Below are 15,492 nucleotides of genomic sequence, written 5' to 3'. Positions count from 1 at the left end.
CCTGAGGCCAGCAGTTCGATAGGGTCAGTCTGATGTAAAAACAAGGAATTTTGGTTGTGCAGGATTCTAAATTTAGAGTGACAAAACAAATCTTCTCCCATATATCTTCATACCACATGATTCACTGTTGGGTATCTCATGAGTGAGGATGCAGACAAGTCGTGGCAGCTTTGGCTCACCCAAGCCTGAATACAGTCATCTCACTCGTTCTAAAAAGTCGCTGTATGAGTAGTTCCAGAGGAGCTGACTACAATCAGGCTCACTAAGGAATGCAGTTAATATGCTGACACTTTACATAACATTGAATTGAGAGTAAAGGCTGTTAATGCTGAATATTGTCTGCATTGTTCTGATAATGACATCCGAATAAAACAGGCTGCAAACGTGTTTGTCGAGCCAGAGGTAGCTGGCATTATTTCCTGTCTATCAGGAGCATAATATTAAAATGCAACCTCTCAATTCCAGGTTTAGTATGAATAATTGAGTTAACCAAATATATGTCTCTCTCTTACAAAGTGTAAGGAGTTTTAAGACTAAGGTTACGCAGCACAAATCAGATGCAGTCTTTCYTTCTTCTTCAGATGACCGAAATTCAAACCTTTTTCAGTGTCATTCATGATATTGTACTTAAGCTTGAATTTCACACTGTGTCAGTGTCCGTAAATATCTTACTTTCTATGTTTTAAAAAATATTCCTTGCCCTGTGTCTGGTTCATGAGTAAATGTCACGTTTTTAATGGCTTTTCTGAAATGATAGTTTCTGTTTGAATGAATAGCTGCTTTTATTAGAATGTTTGAAATGAATTCTCTAAATGAGGCAGTTCAAATTAAGCAATGTTGTCCAATGAGAATGGTCATTCCAGTGAGATAATTGACAGAAATAGAATATTAATCATCCTAAGGCAACCCAAGAACCCAAGATCTTGGCAAGGTCAGTTTTCTATTTTTAATCGCCAGCTCCATGGAACACTGGCATTATGTCTTTTTAAAATGGAAAAATAATATCCTCCAAATAGGCCCTCCAAATGGGCCTCCTCTGGTCCATCAAAATTCGACTTAGTGTTCTGTAGTCACATAACATGGTTGATTATTCAGGCTTTATGGAAAAGCAGTTTATAATAGAGCAAGTAAGAAAATACAGAAGCCACATTTGAGAGCGCTATAAATGAATGCGCAGGCAGAGAAAGGCRTATGCAGTGGAGATGCACGTTTGGGCCCTGTTTCTACTCTTGGAGAAAGTATTTGGAAAATTCTGTCGGCTTTCCATGAGTGTATCATCAGCTGCTTGAGGACAGATCTGCAACATGTTGAACTTCTGCATCCTATTGAAGTCTTTAGCATCATATGCACATATAGAACTCAGAGTTACAACCATTTTATTCTAATTTTCATCTCAAAATTATTATACACTTTGATCAATATTCTTCACTGAATTAAGCTCACTGGTAGCCATAAAATTGTCATAAAGTAGTTTTTTATGTACTAATTCCACAAATTTGGGCAAGGTTACAGCTCTGCAGTGCTACATTTTCATGCAATCACAGAAAGTTTATAGGAATTTGTGTTTCGTGAAAATTGGTCTTTGGTTGGGAGTAATGCATTTTTCAGATCATGAGAGCAACCCTTCTGTTCTTAGAAACATAGAACTTGCGAAGATCTCCTGAGCTATTAAGTACTATCCAGGAGCCAGGTCAGTTTATAATTCCTGTCATGAACTGTCCCTTCCGTTTCTTTTGCAACTCCTGTTGGAAGGCTCTCAAGACCTTTATCATAGGCTTAGGGAAAGTTTTACTGCTCATGTGAATGAACATGTTTGCTCTATCTGACCAGTGATGAGGAGCCTAATTCCTGTGTTTCTCACTAATGTAAGTCTGCTCATACTAAAATAAGATCCTTTTTGCAGTGCAAATGAGGGCAGAATCAGGATAAATAGGTGAGCCTGCAGCACAAAGTAGCAATAATGGCAAGCACAGACCAGTAGTTGAGGATACGTGTATCACAACCATAAGGTGGGAGAATTCAATAGCTTCCTTTAACCACTGGCTTTTTAACAGCAACTTCCTGGGTGAAAGAGGGTTTGACACAGTCTTTGAAAGCATTTGAGGGTTCATGCACATCTCTGACAATAAGCCTAAAACAGCAGGAATTCATATTTGAAACTAGGCAGTCTATGTTTCGTTAATATTGTGATGCTTTACCAGCCTTGGTTTCTGTGTTTTTTCCCTCCCCCTTCCCTTCTTCTCTACAACAGGGATTTGGGAAACAAGTGGATGTGTCATATATTGCCAAACATTACAACATGAGCAAAAGCAAAGTTGACAACCAGTTCTACAGTGTGGAAGTAGGTGACTCGACCTTCACAGTTCTCAAACGCTACCAAAACTTGAAACCTATTGGCTCTGGGGCTCAGGGAATAGTTTGGTAAGTAGCAGCAGTTTTTCTATGCTTCTCAATGGGATTTGCCTTTTGCATTTCTTCACAGTTTGCTAGCCACAGACACTGTCTAAAATTGCAAAAATAATAGTCAAGCAATAGATATCCTGAGGCAAAAGGAGCCTAGTGGTTCTCTAATAAATTCTCTTGCTGATGAGAATGATAGCATTGGGTTTGTTTCTCCACACAGCAAAAAGTAACTACCGAAAAAGCAGGAGAAAGATCATATCATAATTGACAACTGTGGCACTATTTCCAGAGGCAGTGCAAATTACATCCTGAGTAAGCCCTGTGATTTTACTCTTCGTACAGTAAAAGTGTCTGAGATTTATGTAGAAACGGGTCATACCCTATAGCATTCTCAGGCTTTCCGAATGGAAGGCTTAAGAATTGAGATAACTGGTAATGTCTCCTTTATTTTTAAAAGACATTTTAGTAATGTGAGTAATGCAAACAAAAGACACAAATTCAGTAGCTATTCTTAATAATACATAAGGCTCGTGGAATTCCAAATGATTATATTCAGAGGTTATGTGGTATCCTGTTTGGCCTTTGCCTCTGCATTTTTAGAGATAGCTCTTTAATTTCACTTCTGATCTTTTCTCCATAACTTCATCAGAGGTGAAGTCCAGTTCTGTCTTCTTTATCACTGCTCTTTTCTGACTTTCATGTAGTGTAAGTTACCTTACAATGAGACGGAATGGTAAGGCAAGCAGGATTCAGTCTATGGATCAGCTGGCATTGGTGCTATAATTAGCAGTGTAGCGATAATTAGCAGCGTTAGGACTCAGTCTGTCACTTCCAGAATCTAATAGACTTCCAGACCATACAAGACAAAGATTGATTTAGAGTATCAAATACTTATTTCACATCTTTAACATAAAAGGACTAGAGGGTAGTTGAAAATCAGCTTTGGGAAAGAAACATGCTTTACGTATTAAATACTATCAATGTTCATTTTGTGCTAGTTTTCCGCTTCCATATATAGCAACAGATGTCTTCTCCTTCAGCTTAGCATCCTCTATTTGTTTTAGAGGGAAATCAGATTTTGTTGAGCCTGTCCATAACAGAATTGTTGTAATGATCAATGATGAGCAACAAAAAGTATAAAGTTAAGGGCATCTGAATAAAATCAATAACATCCTGTGAATTTGTCTTTTATGCTAAGAGTTCAGGCAAAATTAAGAAAGCCTCAACACAGAAAATCAAATGAGCAAATAAATAACTTCAAGCAAAAGTTGATATAAATCCCCTGAAATGAAAGAGCAGCATGGCCATTGTGGGATACAGATGTAAAAGTATTATACGATAGATGGGGAAGATCATTATCTTTTTTGTTTAGTACCTGCTGTCTTGTAGCTTGCCATATATATATATATATATATATATATATATATACACACACGCACACACATGCATATAAAAGCCATAATTCACCAGAAAGGTATTAACAAACTGAGAGCAAAAGATGAAAAATCAGTGGTAAAGTGACAAATTAATGAAAAAATATGAGATCAGTGTATGTAATTTAGCTAAGGGAAGACAATACCTGATAAAAAATCTTCAGCTGTTTTGAATTGTGTAAGTTCTTACTACAGATATGATATTTTTGACTGATATAGAGATACATCTAAAGAAAAGTAGATGAATTTAAGTAAGGCAAAATTATGCTGAAAACCCTCCTGTTTGTGATTATAGTAGTAGGTGGGTAGTTTTCCTTGGGAGGGGTCAGAATCAGTGCTTAGAAATGTTACACCTAAGTTGGTCACAAAAGGAGAACTTTAAGCGTTATTTTTCATGTTTCTGCTAAAGGTGGACTAGATGAAGCTGAAAAATGAGTAGTGAAAGTCTTTGTTAAAATTTCCGCAAAGCCTATGTGAGGAGTAATTAAAATGATCATTATCATCAAGACTATCATCATCTGAATAATTTGGAAATGTTTCAGCATTAAACAAGAGGTAGTGGAAATATTTTCATCCTCCTCCCCCTGTCCTTCTAAAAAAGGAACATTGGCCATTGTCTTTTGGCTTGAGCAACAAAATGCAGCTTCTGTGGCAGGAGATAGGAAACAGCTGGTTTCTTCCTGCTGTTCCCTACACTTTGTTTAGTCTGGAACATTACCGAACTCGGCATCCTGAGAATGGCAGCTGACCCTGGCAGAGGAGATATTTTGCCTTGCTAATATTGTTCTCTTGCAAAGAACAGTCTTGAAAAGTGCCTCTATGAGAATAATGGGGAAAAACCTGTGTCGTAATTCTCTTTTAGATTCAGTGGCTCTGTTGTGCACTTATTTATTTGTTGCTCAGGAAGCAAAACGGATTTGGGATGCAACTCTAGCTCTTACTGCCAGAGCTAGCAAAGGTGTAGGAGCTGAGTGGGTGATTCCTGACTGCTCCCTCTGCCAAGGGCACTTACAGGTAGGATAGCTGTGCACTCAGTGACCTGTTTCTTGACTTTCACAGCTGGCAAGCAGAGTCCCGGCTGTCTGCCCCACCCTGGAAGCRCCGACCTGCTGTTGACTTGCTCTGCTTTGTCTAGTACTTGGCTACAAACCTGCAATACCCACACCTTGAGAAGCAGGGGCCTATTTAATAGATGATCAGCTATTGGACATCAAGTCCCTCAGTACTGATTAGGTACAACATACACATTTGTAGTCTGTGCCAAGGACCATCTCAGCCCTACCCTCAGGACTGAACAGTACTTGCTAGCAAAGTAGATTGTAATCCTGCAGCTTCCCTTTTAGTAACATGCATGTGGGACCCCACATGCCCAGTGTGCTAGCTGAGTCTGCATACTGCAATCCATACACCAAAACAGGCTGGGGGCYGACTGGCTGGGAAGCAGCTTGGCAGAAAAGGACTTGGGGTCCTGGTGCACAGTAAGCTGGACAGGAGCCAGCACTGTGCCCTTGCAGCAAAAAAGGCCAATGGCATCCTGGGCTGGATTAGGAAGAGTGTTGCCATCAGGTCGAGGGAGGTGATCCTGCCCCTCTGCTCAGCACTGGGGAGGCCACACCATGAGTGTGGGGTCCAGTTCTGGGCTCCCCAGTACAAGGGAGATATGGAGCTACCAGAGTGAGTCCAGTGAAGGGCCACAAAGATGATGAAGGGACTGGAGCATCTCTCATGTGAGGAGAAGCTGAGAGAACTGGGACTTTTCAGCCTGGAGGAGAGAAGGTTCGGGCTGGATCTTATCCGTGTGTAAAATATGCGATGGGAGGYGGGRGGGAGTAAAGAAGATGGAGGCAAACAACTTCTCAGTGGCATCTGCTGTCGGGACAAGAGGAAAAGAACAAAAACTGAAATACAGGATATTCCATTTAAACATAAGAAAACAATTTTCTCCTGTAAGGTTGATGGAACACTGGAACAGGCTGCCCAGAGAGGTTGTGGTGTCTCCATCCTTGGAGATCTTCAAAAGCCGTCTGGACGTAGTCCTGGGCAACCTGCCCTGGGTGACCCTGCTTTGAGCAGGGGGATAGGACYAGATGGTGTCTAAAGGTCCCTTCCAACCTCAACCATTCTGTGATGGGAAGACTTGTTTCTATATATTTGCAGAACCTGCACAGGCAAGATGCCGGCAGCCCGTGAGCTAACTGTAGAGGCAGAGGGAAATGGAGGAGAGGCCTGTTGTTTTTCAAGCTGCTGTGGAAGTTGGTGTTCTGGGATACAGAGGCAAAGTTATAGAGTACTGGAGTCGTTCTCATACAATTTTATAAATAGATGTCAACATGATCATGAGGATTTCTGTGAAAAATAGTGCATGTCAAGGAACAGAAACAGTCACAAGAAACGGGGAATGTGATTATGAAAGAAGTTTAGATACATGATTTTACTTCATTATTCTGAATATTACATCAAAGGCAAAATCATTTCTTTGATATGGAAGTATTAAAGAAATAAAGTTCTTCAGGGGATGATGATTTATTAAAATTCTGTGAAGAACAGCAAGCCATATGGTATGAGCATTAGTTATAGTTGTCATTGTGCCCATGTGAAACAATTATAAACTCTGTGAGAAAGTGATACTGGCTGCAGACGTAATGCATTCAGTGTCTTCTGAAATTAATAGTAGGAGCTTTCAATGGGATTTGTGTTAGCCATGTTCACAAAATTATTTTGGTCAGCAGGAAGAAAGGAAAAAGCCTGAAATTTCTTGAGCAGGGATGCTTCTCTGCTCTCTGCAAAAAAAACTATTATTAATGAGAGTGTAGGTTGTTTGCTCTGTGTATAGCTCACTGACATCTGTGAAAAAGACTAGATAGGGTATGTTTGCATAAACCTGTCCTGTTATTATAGCCAATGATGATCGCAGGACATAGGTGAAACAAAGTTTGTACATAGAGGCACCATTTTTCATTAGAGCAACTGCTGTTGCTGGAAAAAAATACACTGGCTTTTGAGCATACAAGTTGTTCTTCAAGTCTGAATTAGAAACAGAAAACTTCAAAAGTAAATATGAATTGAGAACAGTTTTCCGAGTTTGATTAGATATGTACCACTTCACACCACCTGAGAGGAGGGGTGGTTGATACTCCTCTGCAATATTAGAAGGCAGGAGAGGTGACAACTGCCATATTTTCTCCTAGGCAAAGAGAGAGGTCATTTTTAGCGTGTAAAATACAGACAGTTTAGATGAGGGGGGAGGGAGAGGGATTATAATGTTGCATAGAAACAACAGAAATGTACTGGTGTTGGAGGACCCTTTTCTGATGCGTTTTGGGTGGTTGCTGTTTGCATGGAAGCAAGTCAGCTGATCTGTAGTTTTTCTGCTGTTGTTTGCAAGTTGCCACTTTTGATACTGCCTGTGATATTTTTTATACTGCCTCTGATATCTAGAAAAACAGTGTTGTGTAGGAGTATTCCAAAGGTAGTTGTAAGGGAGGAAGATGGTTCTTGAATTTATGGTGGAAAGCAAGAAGGAAGTACAGGTTTCCAAGGTAAAGACCTCATCTGTAGGCTTGATAGTACAATTAATGAAAATCTTAAAAGCAGCTTATGAAAAAATTTGGCCTAGTTTATGACCATACTGGTGTCTGTACCTGTGTCCATTATCAGGAAAAAGTGTTAGCTGTTGAAGGCAAAGATGTCTGGATGAGGATGAAATAGATGAGCCTGCTGATACCTGCTGAGACAAATCAGCTGGTCAGAACAGTGTTAACTGGGAAGTGCTTTACGGCATTTAGTTTATGGAAGAAGTTGTTGCGTCTTGGAGAAATCTTGGGAGAGGGGCATGGAGACAGGAATGATGTTTTGAGGATGATTTTCAAGAGTCCTGATAGCTCTTCAGTGGATGCTCTGCAAGTCTAATAAAGTTCCTTGTTTGCAGATCTGGAAGAGCATATAAAACAACTTGAAGTAGTAATTTCAAGAATTTGCTCTGTGTTTTTTGTTTGTTTGTTTTGGGGGGGGGGTGGAGTAGCTGCAATGATTTGATGGTCTCTTTGAGCCAGAAGGCAAAAGAGGATGCAGAGTCTTCCTTGAGTTCCCTGTAACAGGTAGAGTCAGTAAATCAACCAATAGCCTGCTGTGTTGCTTAACATTACCATAGGTTTTTCCTTTGCTGATTTATTTGTTATTTGGTGGTTGAATCTTAAGGAATGCAGAGATCTTCCAGATTATGCTGTTGTCATCGTGGTGCTCATTGTTGCTTGTATCGCTAATTCTTTCCCTAAAGCAATCAGCAAAGTGGTCAAAAAGGGGGAGAGGAGCAAATTCTGTCCAATACAAGATATCTAGTTGTTGATGTTCTCCTTGGAATTATCACAGGGGAATATTCTATTATGTTGTAGTACTGGTTGTGGAAGATTATTAATATGGAGTTGGCTAAAACTTTCTCTAATTCTCCATGTATTCATATATTATGTATACTGGGACATTTATTGTAAGGAATCCTCTTGCATCCCATAGATCTCTGGTGTAGGTCTGTGAAGATACGAACATGTATAATCAACAGAATTGTTAAAAATAGATTGGGTTTAATATGATAACCTCCTGGGTGGGATGTGCCTGGAAATGGTGAAGAAAATCTGATTTTTTTGTCTGCAAAAACACTTAAGCTCTTTTCTATGAAGGTTATCCTTTAGTTCTCTTTTTGCATAGCAGAATTGACTCCTGGTCTGAGAGTAATGCCCCAAAGTGATACTGCAATGGGAATAATGGTACAAACCAAAGAAAAGTGGGTCTGCCACTTTATACCCTACTCTGACCCCCTTCTGATCAAAGAAGAATAGGTTATGCTTTTGCTATGGTCCAGTGAAAAAGAGACAGAGAAGGGTGAACATCTCTTAGTCTTACAGTTTATGCACAACCTTATTTCTCTTGCTTAGCTGAAAACTGGTATATTAAAGTCGTTGAGAGATGAATATATTTCTCCATTGTTACCGTGCCATTCCAATAATATTGTTATGGTTTCTTTATGTGCCACTGCATTGAAATACCATATTCATTGATAGATGTCTACATTTCTGCTTGTATAAAGCAGCATAGTTCCATTGAAGTTCAAAGGTGTTCTGGCCAAGGAATAGATCTCTAACTAACCAAAGAAAAAAGAACACGTTTCATTCAGAAGAAAAATCAAGCGAACGATGTCCCCAGACATACTTGCAGTGGAATTTTCCTGGCCCCGAAAAAGGTGGCACTGTTAATTTTGTCAGTCACAGACTCTCATGTGAAACAATACAGAGTTACACAGTCAAATCGTGCAGACTTTTTGTGCTTAAAATTCTGTTGAATGGTGCTGTGGATTTAGCTTGTTCTGTTAAAGATTCTCCAGTTTGTATCCATTAGTTCAGCTTGTGTTCCCTTTCTCATGCTGTTGTGTGCTTTTGCTGATGTGCTTTGACAGTCTGCTCCTGAGGAGGTTTTTGAAGAGACCCTTCAGAGAGCTTTACAAAGTGTTTTGTACGAGAGGAACACAGAAAATAGATGTCAGGTTTTACTTTGAGCTGTTACTCTTACTGTTGGTGAAATGAGCATAGCAATTTAAATAAATTCTCTGATGTTTCCCAATACTAATAGCATCTGATACAGTGGCAATGCCTGGTGAGATTTTTCCCAAGAATGCACGGTTTAAGCTATAGCTAGAAAGTTTTTTCACTTTGAGAAGTTCTTAAATGCTGAAATACTGTAAGTAAACTCACAGCAAATGTCAAGCCTTGCTGATTCATCTGTGTCTTGCAGTATTTTTCTTCAAGTTGTGTTCATGCTGTAGAATTCTCAGGATTTGCTAGTGAATCATTGCTCTGAAATGATAAAAATTTAACTGCGCGTATTTGGTTAGCCATTGACCACCCTCAGATTTACAGCTGGAACGTACATTCTGGTTTTTCTTTCTGATAAATTTATGGCTTGATTCTTCAGAAAGATATCAAATCTCCAAATTATATCTGAAATTTGGATGACTAGCAGGGGAATTTTAAGGTACTGAGAGACTCCCAGAGGGAACAGCAAAGATGTAGTATCTCTGTGGACCTGGGCCCTAGTCCTAATGGAATATTTGAAGTGAAGGTGCTTATCTAAATTGGGCAGATTTGTAATGTTGTCACAACTCTTCTAGCAGTACATCTTCAGAGACAGTTTGCTTGGATACTAATGACACAACAAGTAACTCAGCTTGGTGTAGAAGAAACTGCCGTGAGGATTAAAGAGAACAGCTGTCAAACTATACATAATAAGACAATTGAAAAATGAGCTAACAGTTAATTGTTTTTAAGAATAAAGAACTCCTGTCCCATGTTTGCTTTGATTCTTAAAACTTCTTCTGTCTACTAATACCTTCAATATAAGAGGGAAAGAAGCAGAAAACATGAAAAATATACCCAGCAGTAGTGCATGAATGGACGTGAGACGGAATAAAGACCCATTTTTAAATGACATAGGTACCTGAGATATAATGTTTGAACAAAAATTATTGTTGGTGTTGGRGATTTTTTCCTTGAAAGCTTAAAGCGGTAAAAAAATACAGGCCGACATGTAATTACAATTACTTGACAAAAAATATTTCTCACTTTTTTGTAATGCCCTTTTTCTACCTAACTGCAGACACTCCCAGTAGGAAGGGAGTCACCACATATTTCATGTTTATCTTCTCGTGTTTCATTTCCCTTTGCTGGTACACAAAAATCTAAGACCTAATTTGAATTCTGGTAATCACAAATGGTATGTAATAAAACAAGCCACAGCGCTGTCTGCTAGCAAAGAGATCAGAGGCGCAATCTCTAAAGTACTCAGACTGCCTGTATCTCTGACTCTGTCCATCTTCCTCTTTCTCCTTAAATAATCTCTAGCCTTTCCATGACTACAATAGTTAAGCAGGCAAAATCTATTCACAATTTTACGTCAGAGGGTTTGTTAAAAAAAATTTAAATAAGGTGATTTAAAACTGCACAACTTTTTTGTGAATCCTGATAGCAATACTCACTTAATGATGTGGGCTTAAGCTACAATATATACTGGTACTTTCACACTCAGTTGAGAGTTTGCACTCAGCATTTTCAGTTGGATCAGTACAGCTCTCAGCTGCAGAGCAGCTCTGTTCATGAGCATGATGGGATAAGCATCTGTGATTTTATTAGAGCCATCTCAAAAGTTGGAGCGTATCGTCTGTTTGTAAATTCTGTAGCTGCAGAGCAGTAACTGATGTTTGCCTAGCTTTAGCTTGTTGCATAGAACAACTTTTGTGGTGGCTGGTGCAAACTCATTTTAATTTACACTTCTGGCTAATGGGCAGTAACATTTTTTAACTCCCTTCCCAGATGAGCAGCACCTGTCTGCTCCTCCCCTATCAAGGACTCCCTTTTGGTCACTGTCTGATCTCCCTTTTCTCACATTGGCTCTATCTCACACCTTGATCTATCAGACAGGTTTATAAAACTCTTTGCTTTCTCTTGTTGTCTCAAGTTGTCTTTGCTTGGAAGTCAGCAGTAGACAAATGTCAGTGCAAGCAAGAAATCAGGGTTGGAATTTGCTACTGTCAGTACATTGCAGTTGTTCCTTAATGGAGTTCAAACTTAGCCCCTTACTCCATTAATTTGAAATTCTGTCACCATTGAAATGAAGAATATTCTCTCCCCACAGGAGGTAGCAAAGAGAGATTTTCTTCAGGCATGCTTTGGCAAGTGTCCTGCACGCTCTTCCCCCCTCTTCTCACTGCTGACTTCAAATCACTAGGTATTCTCCTGGGCATGGCCTTCCCTTGTTTGTGCCACGCAGCGTGCCTCTGCTTGTTCCTGAAGATCTGAAGGCTTAGAAGGATAGTTAGGATAGTTCAGTTTCCACACAAATAGCTTAATATAATAATATTTTCTATTGCTAGGCACAGAGTGATTGCTGTAAAAAAAAAATATGATGTTGCTGTGGAACTAAGACTGTTCTCATGGAAATCCATTTTCTTTTTGCCATTTTCCCACGCCTCAATAACAGCTAGAGTGTGTGCAGCGAAAGGCAGTTTGTGGAGTTCAGGGTTTTTTTGCTCTCTAAAATTTGGAAGAGTTAAACAATCTTCAAGCAGAATAATCATAAAATACCTTTTCTGATGTAGAAATCATGTAAGCTAATACACAAATGATAAATTTAGATGTGGGGGATAAGCTACAGCACAGAAGACACCTTGCAGCTGTCCTCTTGATTACTATGTGTTTGACATTAGAGCACTTACACTAAACACTTCTCTTCCCTTTTGCTAGAACTGTACTGCCAATCCATGCTGAGAGCAATGAGTTTCTCCTAGGGTATAAAAACAGCTGAGACTGTATGGAATCAGGTAGTGATACAGGGCAGAGCATCCAAGTAAAAGGACAGGTAGCAAAACAAAGAAGCAATTGAAGCAGAAATAGAAAAATTAGTGTCAGTCTGGAAGGAAGTCCAGTTCAGTTCATTCAGATTTCTTTGTCAACATGTATTGCTGATATTCACTAATATTAATGTGAACTGCATGTTTTCACATTTTTTGCTTTACAGAAAACAAAAAGTTGTCCCTTGTCGCAAGATCTTCTGCCCTTAGGCAAGCACAAAAAATAGTGACAGCAAAAGAAGAAGGGTGTAACAGAGGTTGCAAAGCATTGATAAAATATAAAATTAAAGGTTGTAGATGAAGCCTGGGTGAAGTTTGTGAACAATGTAAGCCATCTCGGTGAGAAGGAAAACTCCCCAGGATAGGCAAGACGTGGTGATAGAAAGAGAGTCAGCTGGGGAGGGAAGCAGAAAGGAAGAAGACTCGAAGGCAGGAGTGAAAGCAGGAGACAAAGAGGACATCAAGGTTTTTTTGTTTTGTCTTGGGGAGTTTTGCTTTTTTTTCCTGGATTCCTGGGGTCATAGTTCTCCATCCAGTCACAATAGGGTTGATACGCATTCACAAACTGAAAACACATTGGTTGGTTGAATTAGCGTCAGCGTAGGGGCAAGCTGTGGATCAGCCCTTTGGCTGGAAGGTTGAAGGTGATATATGGGAGCGTTGGCTTCATTCCCTTCCGGAAGATCAACTACTGTTTCAGCACCTTGAATCATCTGCTTCTGTCTTTATATAGTCTTGCAGAAATCACAGGGTTAACTCTAGGAAACTAAAATTTGAATAGTTTATTAGGATTAAGCTTTTACATTGATTTTTTTTCCCCAAGCTCATCACCACTGCAGATGATTACTTGCTGACGATACCTTTTTTTGTGCTTGATTGAATTTTGTTTTTTTAATCAGTGAGAAATGTAGCAAGAAAGGTTACAAAGTAGTGTTTCTGTCTTTCTCTAAACTGACAGCTTTTGTTCTGTTTGTCAGACAAGCCAGCAAGTCTTTTGAATTATGACTGTGAGGAGAATATGGAAGATAGTAGCTATTTTCTATTTCGGGTTGTAGATCCAAAAATAACAGAGTTACCATGTGACTGCCAGTTTGAAAGTACTAGGTGCTCAGCTTCTGCCAAGTGCACAGACTCTGCCTCAGTGTCCATATTTCCATATTCTTGTAAATTGCTGTTGAATAAAGAAACTGGACTTTTTCTGGCCTCGCTGCTTTGAAACCTAGGAGAACCTGAAAGGTGTCCAAAGTTTACATACCCTCTTGAGAGTTTTGAACATCTAATGTGGGATGTCTTTGGCAGATTCAATGTCTCATTCTCCAAACGTCAGGCAAATGTCTACTCAGAATGTTTAATTACAAATCACACAGTAGCCTCCTCTGACCTTGTATTTTCTGCCATTGAATATTGATAGGCAACTCAAATTATGATCCATCTTTATCTTGCTCTGGGTTCGGGAAATCCTTGAACCTATAAAAGGTGAGTAGGGTAGCACAGTTTGGAGACCGTGAGGTTCGCATCAGGAGTGTGTCACACAAATGTAAGGGAAAGCAATTTGTCCTAGAGCACTTCTAAAGCAGAATCCTCCCAAAATCCCCCCAAAACCTGGCTTGTTCCACTAACCAGGTACAGTTTGCTAAACTGGCAGTTACAAAAGTATTTGTCAGCTAGCAGATTATCTACTGAATTAGTGATAAGATAAATGCAGAAACAAAAAGTACAGTTTTTACAATTCTGTTCAGAAAATGATTCTAGAACTGAGTCACTTTCATTTAGCATGGTATATACAGATGAGGAATATATAAACATACTTAAGATACTCATTAATATTTTTATCACCAGGCGGACTGAAATGGCGCTTATTGTGGGAGACTTCTCAGGCAGTGTGTGGCTAGCACGCCTGTTTCCACATTGCTTTTCCTACCTTACCCCCCACACTTTATGGGAGTGCGTATGGCTAGAGAAAAAGAATGTAGCTGTTGTATTGATATACAAAACTGATCTGTGGATTCCAAAATAGTTCTTTTTAGGCCATCACCTGCTGATACGGCAAAAAAGATAACTAAATCGAGGTTCAAGCTCTAGATGAGAGAGTCACAGGGATATGTAGTATAACTTTAGCCAAGAAGGCATGAGGCTGTGCATCTGAGTTATGTCAGCTCAACCCAGAGCTCTGGGTCTGTGCAAGGTGTGGAACTGCTGTATAGACGTGCTCATGGGGTCTGATGGCGACTAGGTTAGAGAGAATAGTCACCTTTAAGAGCTACTAGGGAGATTAAGGGAAGAACACTGTGTTACCATTACTAAGTCCAAATTTTCATGTGTATAATTGTTTTAAAATATAGTAAAGAAACAGTCYTGTGAGTCATCAGCCTTGTGGGTTCAGCACAGTAGCAAAAGAATTCATCAGCAATACAGCGTATTTTATTCCACACCTTCTTTTTTCTTGATAGGCTTTCTTGAGCAGCACAGTGAATTATGTTGTTATTTTATATTATTTTATATTTATTATTATTATTATTGTGGAAATTATAATATAATGCATCTGGAGCTGCCTGTGACAGATGTTAAGAAAACTGTTACTATAAATACATTTTCTAAAAATAAGTATTCTAGCATTTTCTTCTGTCCATCTTCTCTTATGTTGTCTTACGTGTGACTGCTCAGCCATCTTCCTTCAGCCCACTCATCTGAAAGTTTGAAGAATAGGAGGTGTTTCAGCATGACTGAACTGTAAAATTTCRCAGTGAGGTTTTCAAATCTAGTTGCCATTAGAAATACAAAATTCATTGTGCCTCCCAGTTTACTTGTAGTGGGAAGGGCTGCATAACTTTGGCATTTCAGGCAATGGGATTGAGCAAGCAGAACATAGTGCTATAAACAGAGTGAGTAATATGGATTCAGAATTGCACTGCAGATGTCACAGATATAAAAATGATACTGATATAGCCCTTTATGGGTGACTGTAAAGGGACTGGATGGTTTGTTGGCTTGGGCTTCTTTGTGTGTGCTTTTTTAAGGATAAGCCTGTGTGTATTTGGATGTCTGAGCAAGTTTTGTGAGCTCATAGTTATCTAGGCAAACACTAGTTTCTTCTAGCTGTGGCCATATTTATGTGTTTGAGTTACATACTTCCATTTCAATAAGCAGAATTATGATTAGTCATATGAGCAGGGTGGTGGGGTTTTGATCATTTCCCTACATTTTCAGACAGAAACCTTAAATCTTTAAATCACTTTTTCTTGTTTAATGCATGGTGTATGTCTG

The 15,492-nt window shown here is 39.3% G+C and overlaps 1 protein-coding gene across 4 annotated transcripts in view; it reads left to right on the top strand.

Moving 5' to 3' along the window:
- MAPK10 (mitogen-activated protein kinase 10) overlaps positions 1-15,492 on the top strand; it is a 188,080-nt gene that overhangs the window by 104,011 nt on the left and 68,577 nt on the right. For 2 of the 4 annotated variants that reach the window (XM_026068459.1, XM_026068458.1), the window contains exon 1: positions 2,300-2,421. In XM_026068459.1, the coding sequence (XP_025924244.1) occupies positions 2,300-2,421 (122 nt within the window). Of the gene's footprint in view, positions 1-2,201; positions 2,422-15,492 lie in introns of those variants that run through there. The other 2 variants (XM_026068457.1, XM_026068460.1) reach the window with 2 other exon arrangements.

Source organism: Apteryx rowi, unplaced genomic scaffold (assembly GCF_003343035.1).
Source record: "Apteryx rowi isolate R43461 unplaced genomic scaffold, aptRow1 scaffold_270, whole genome shotgun sequence".
Taxonomy (NCBI): Eukaryota; Metazoa; Chordata; class Aves; order Apterygiformes; family Apterygidae; genus Apteryx; species Apteryx rowi.
Note: the sequence above shows the minus strand (reverse complement) of the source record. Positions and strands in the feature narration are given on the sequence as shown.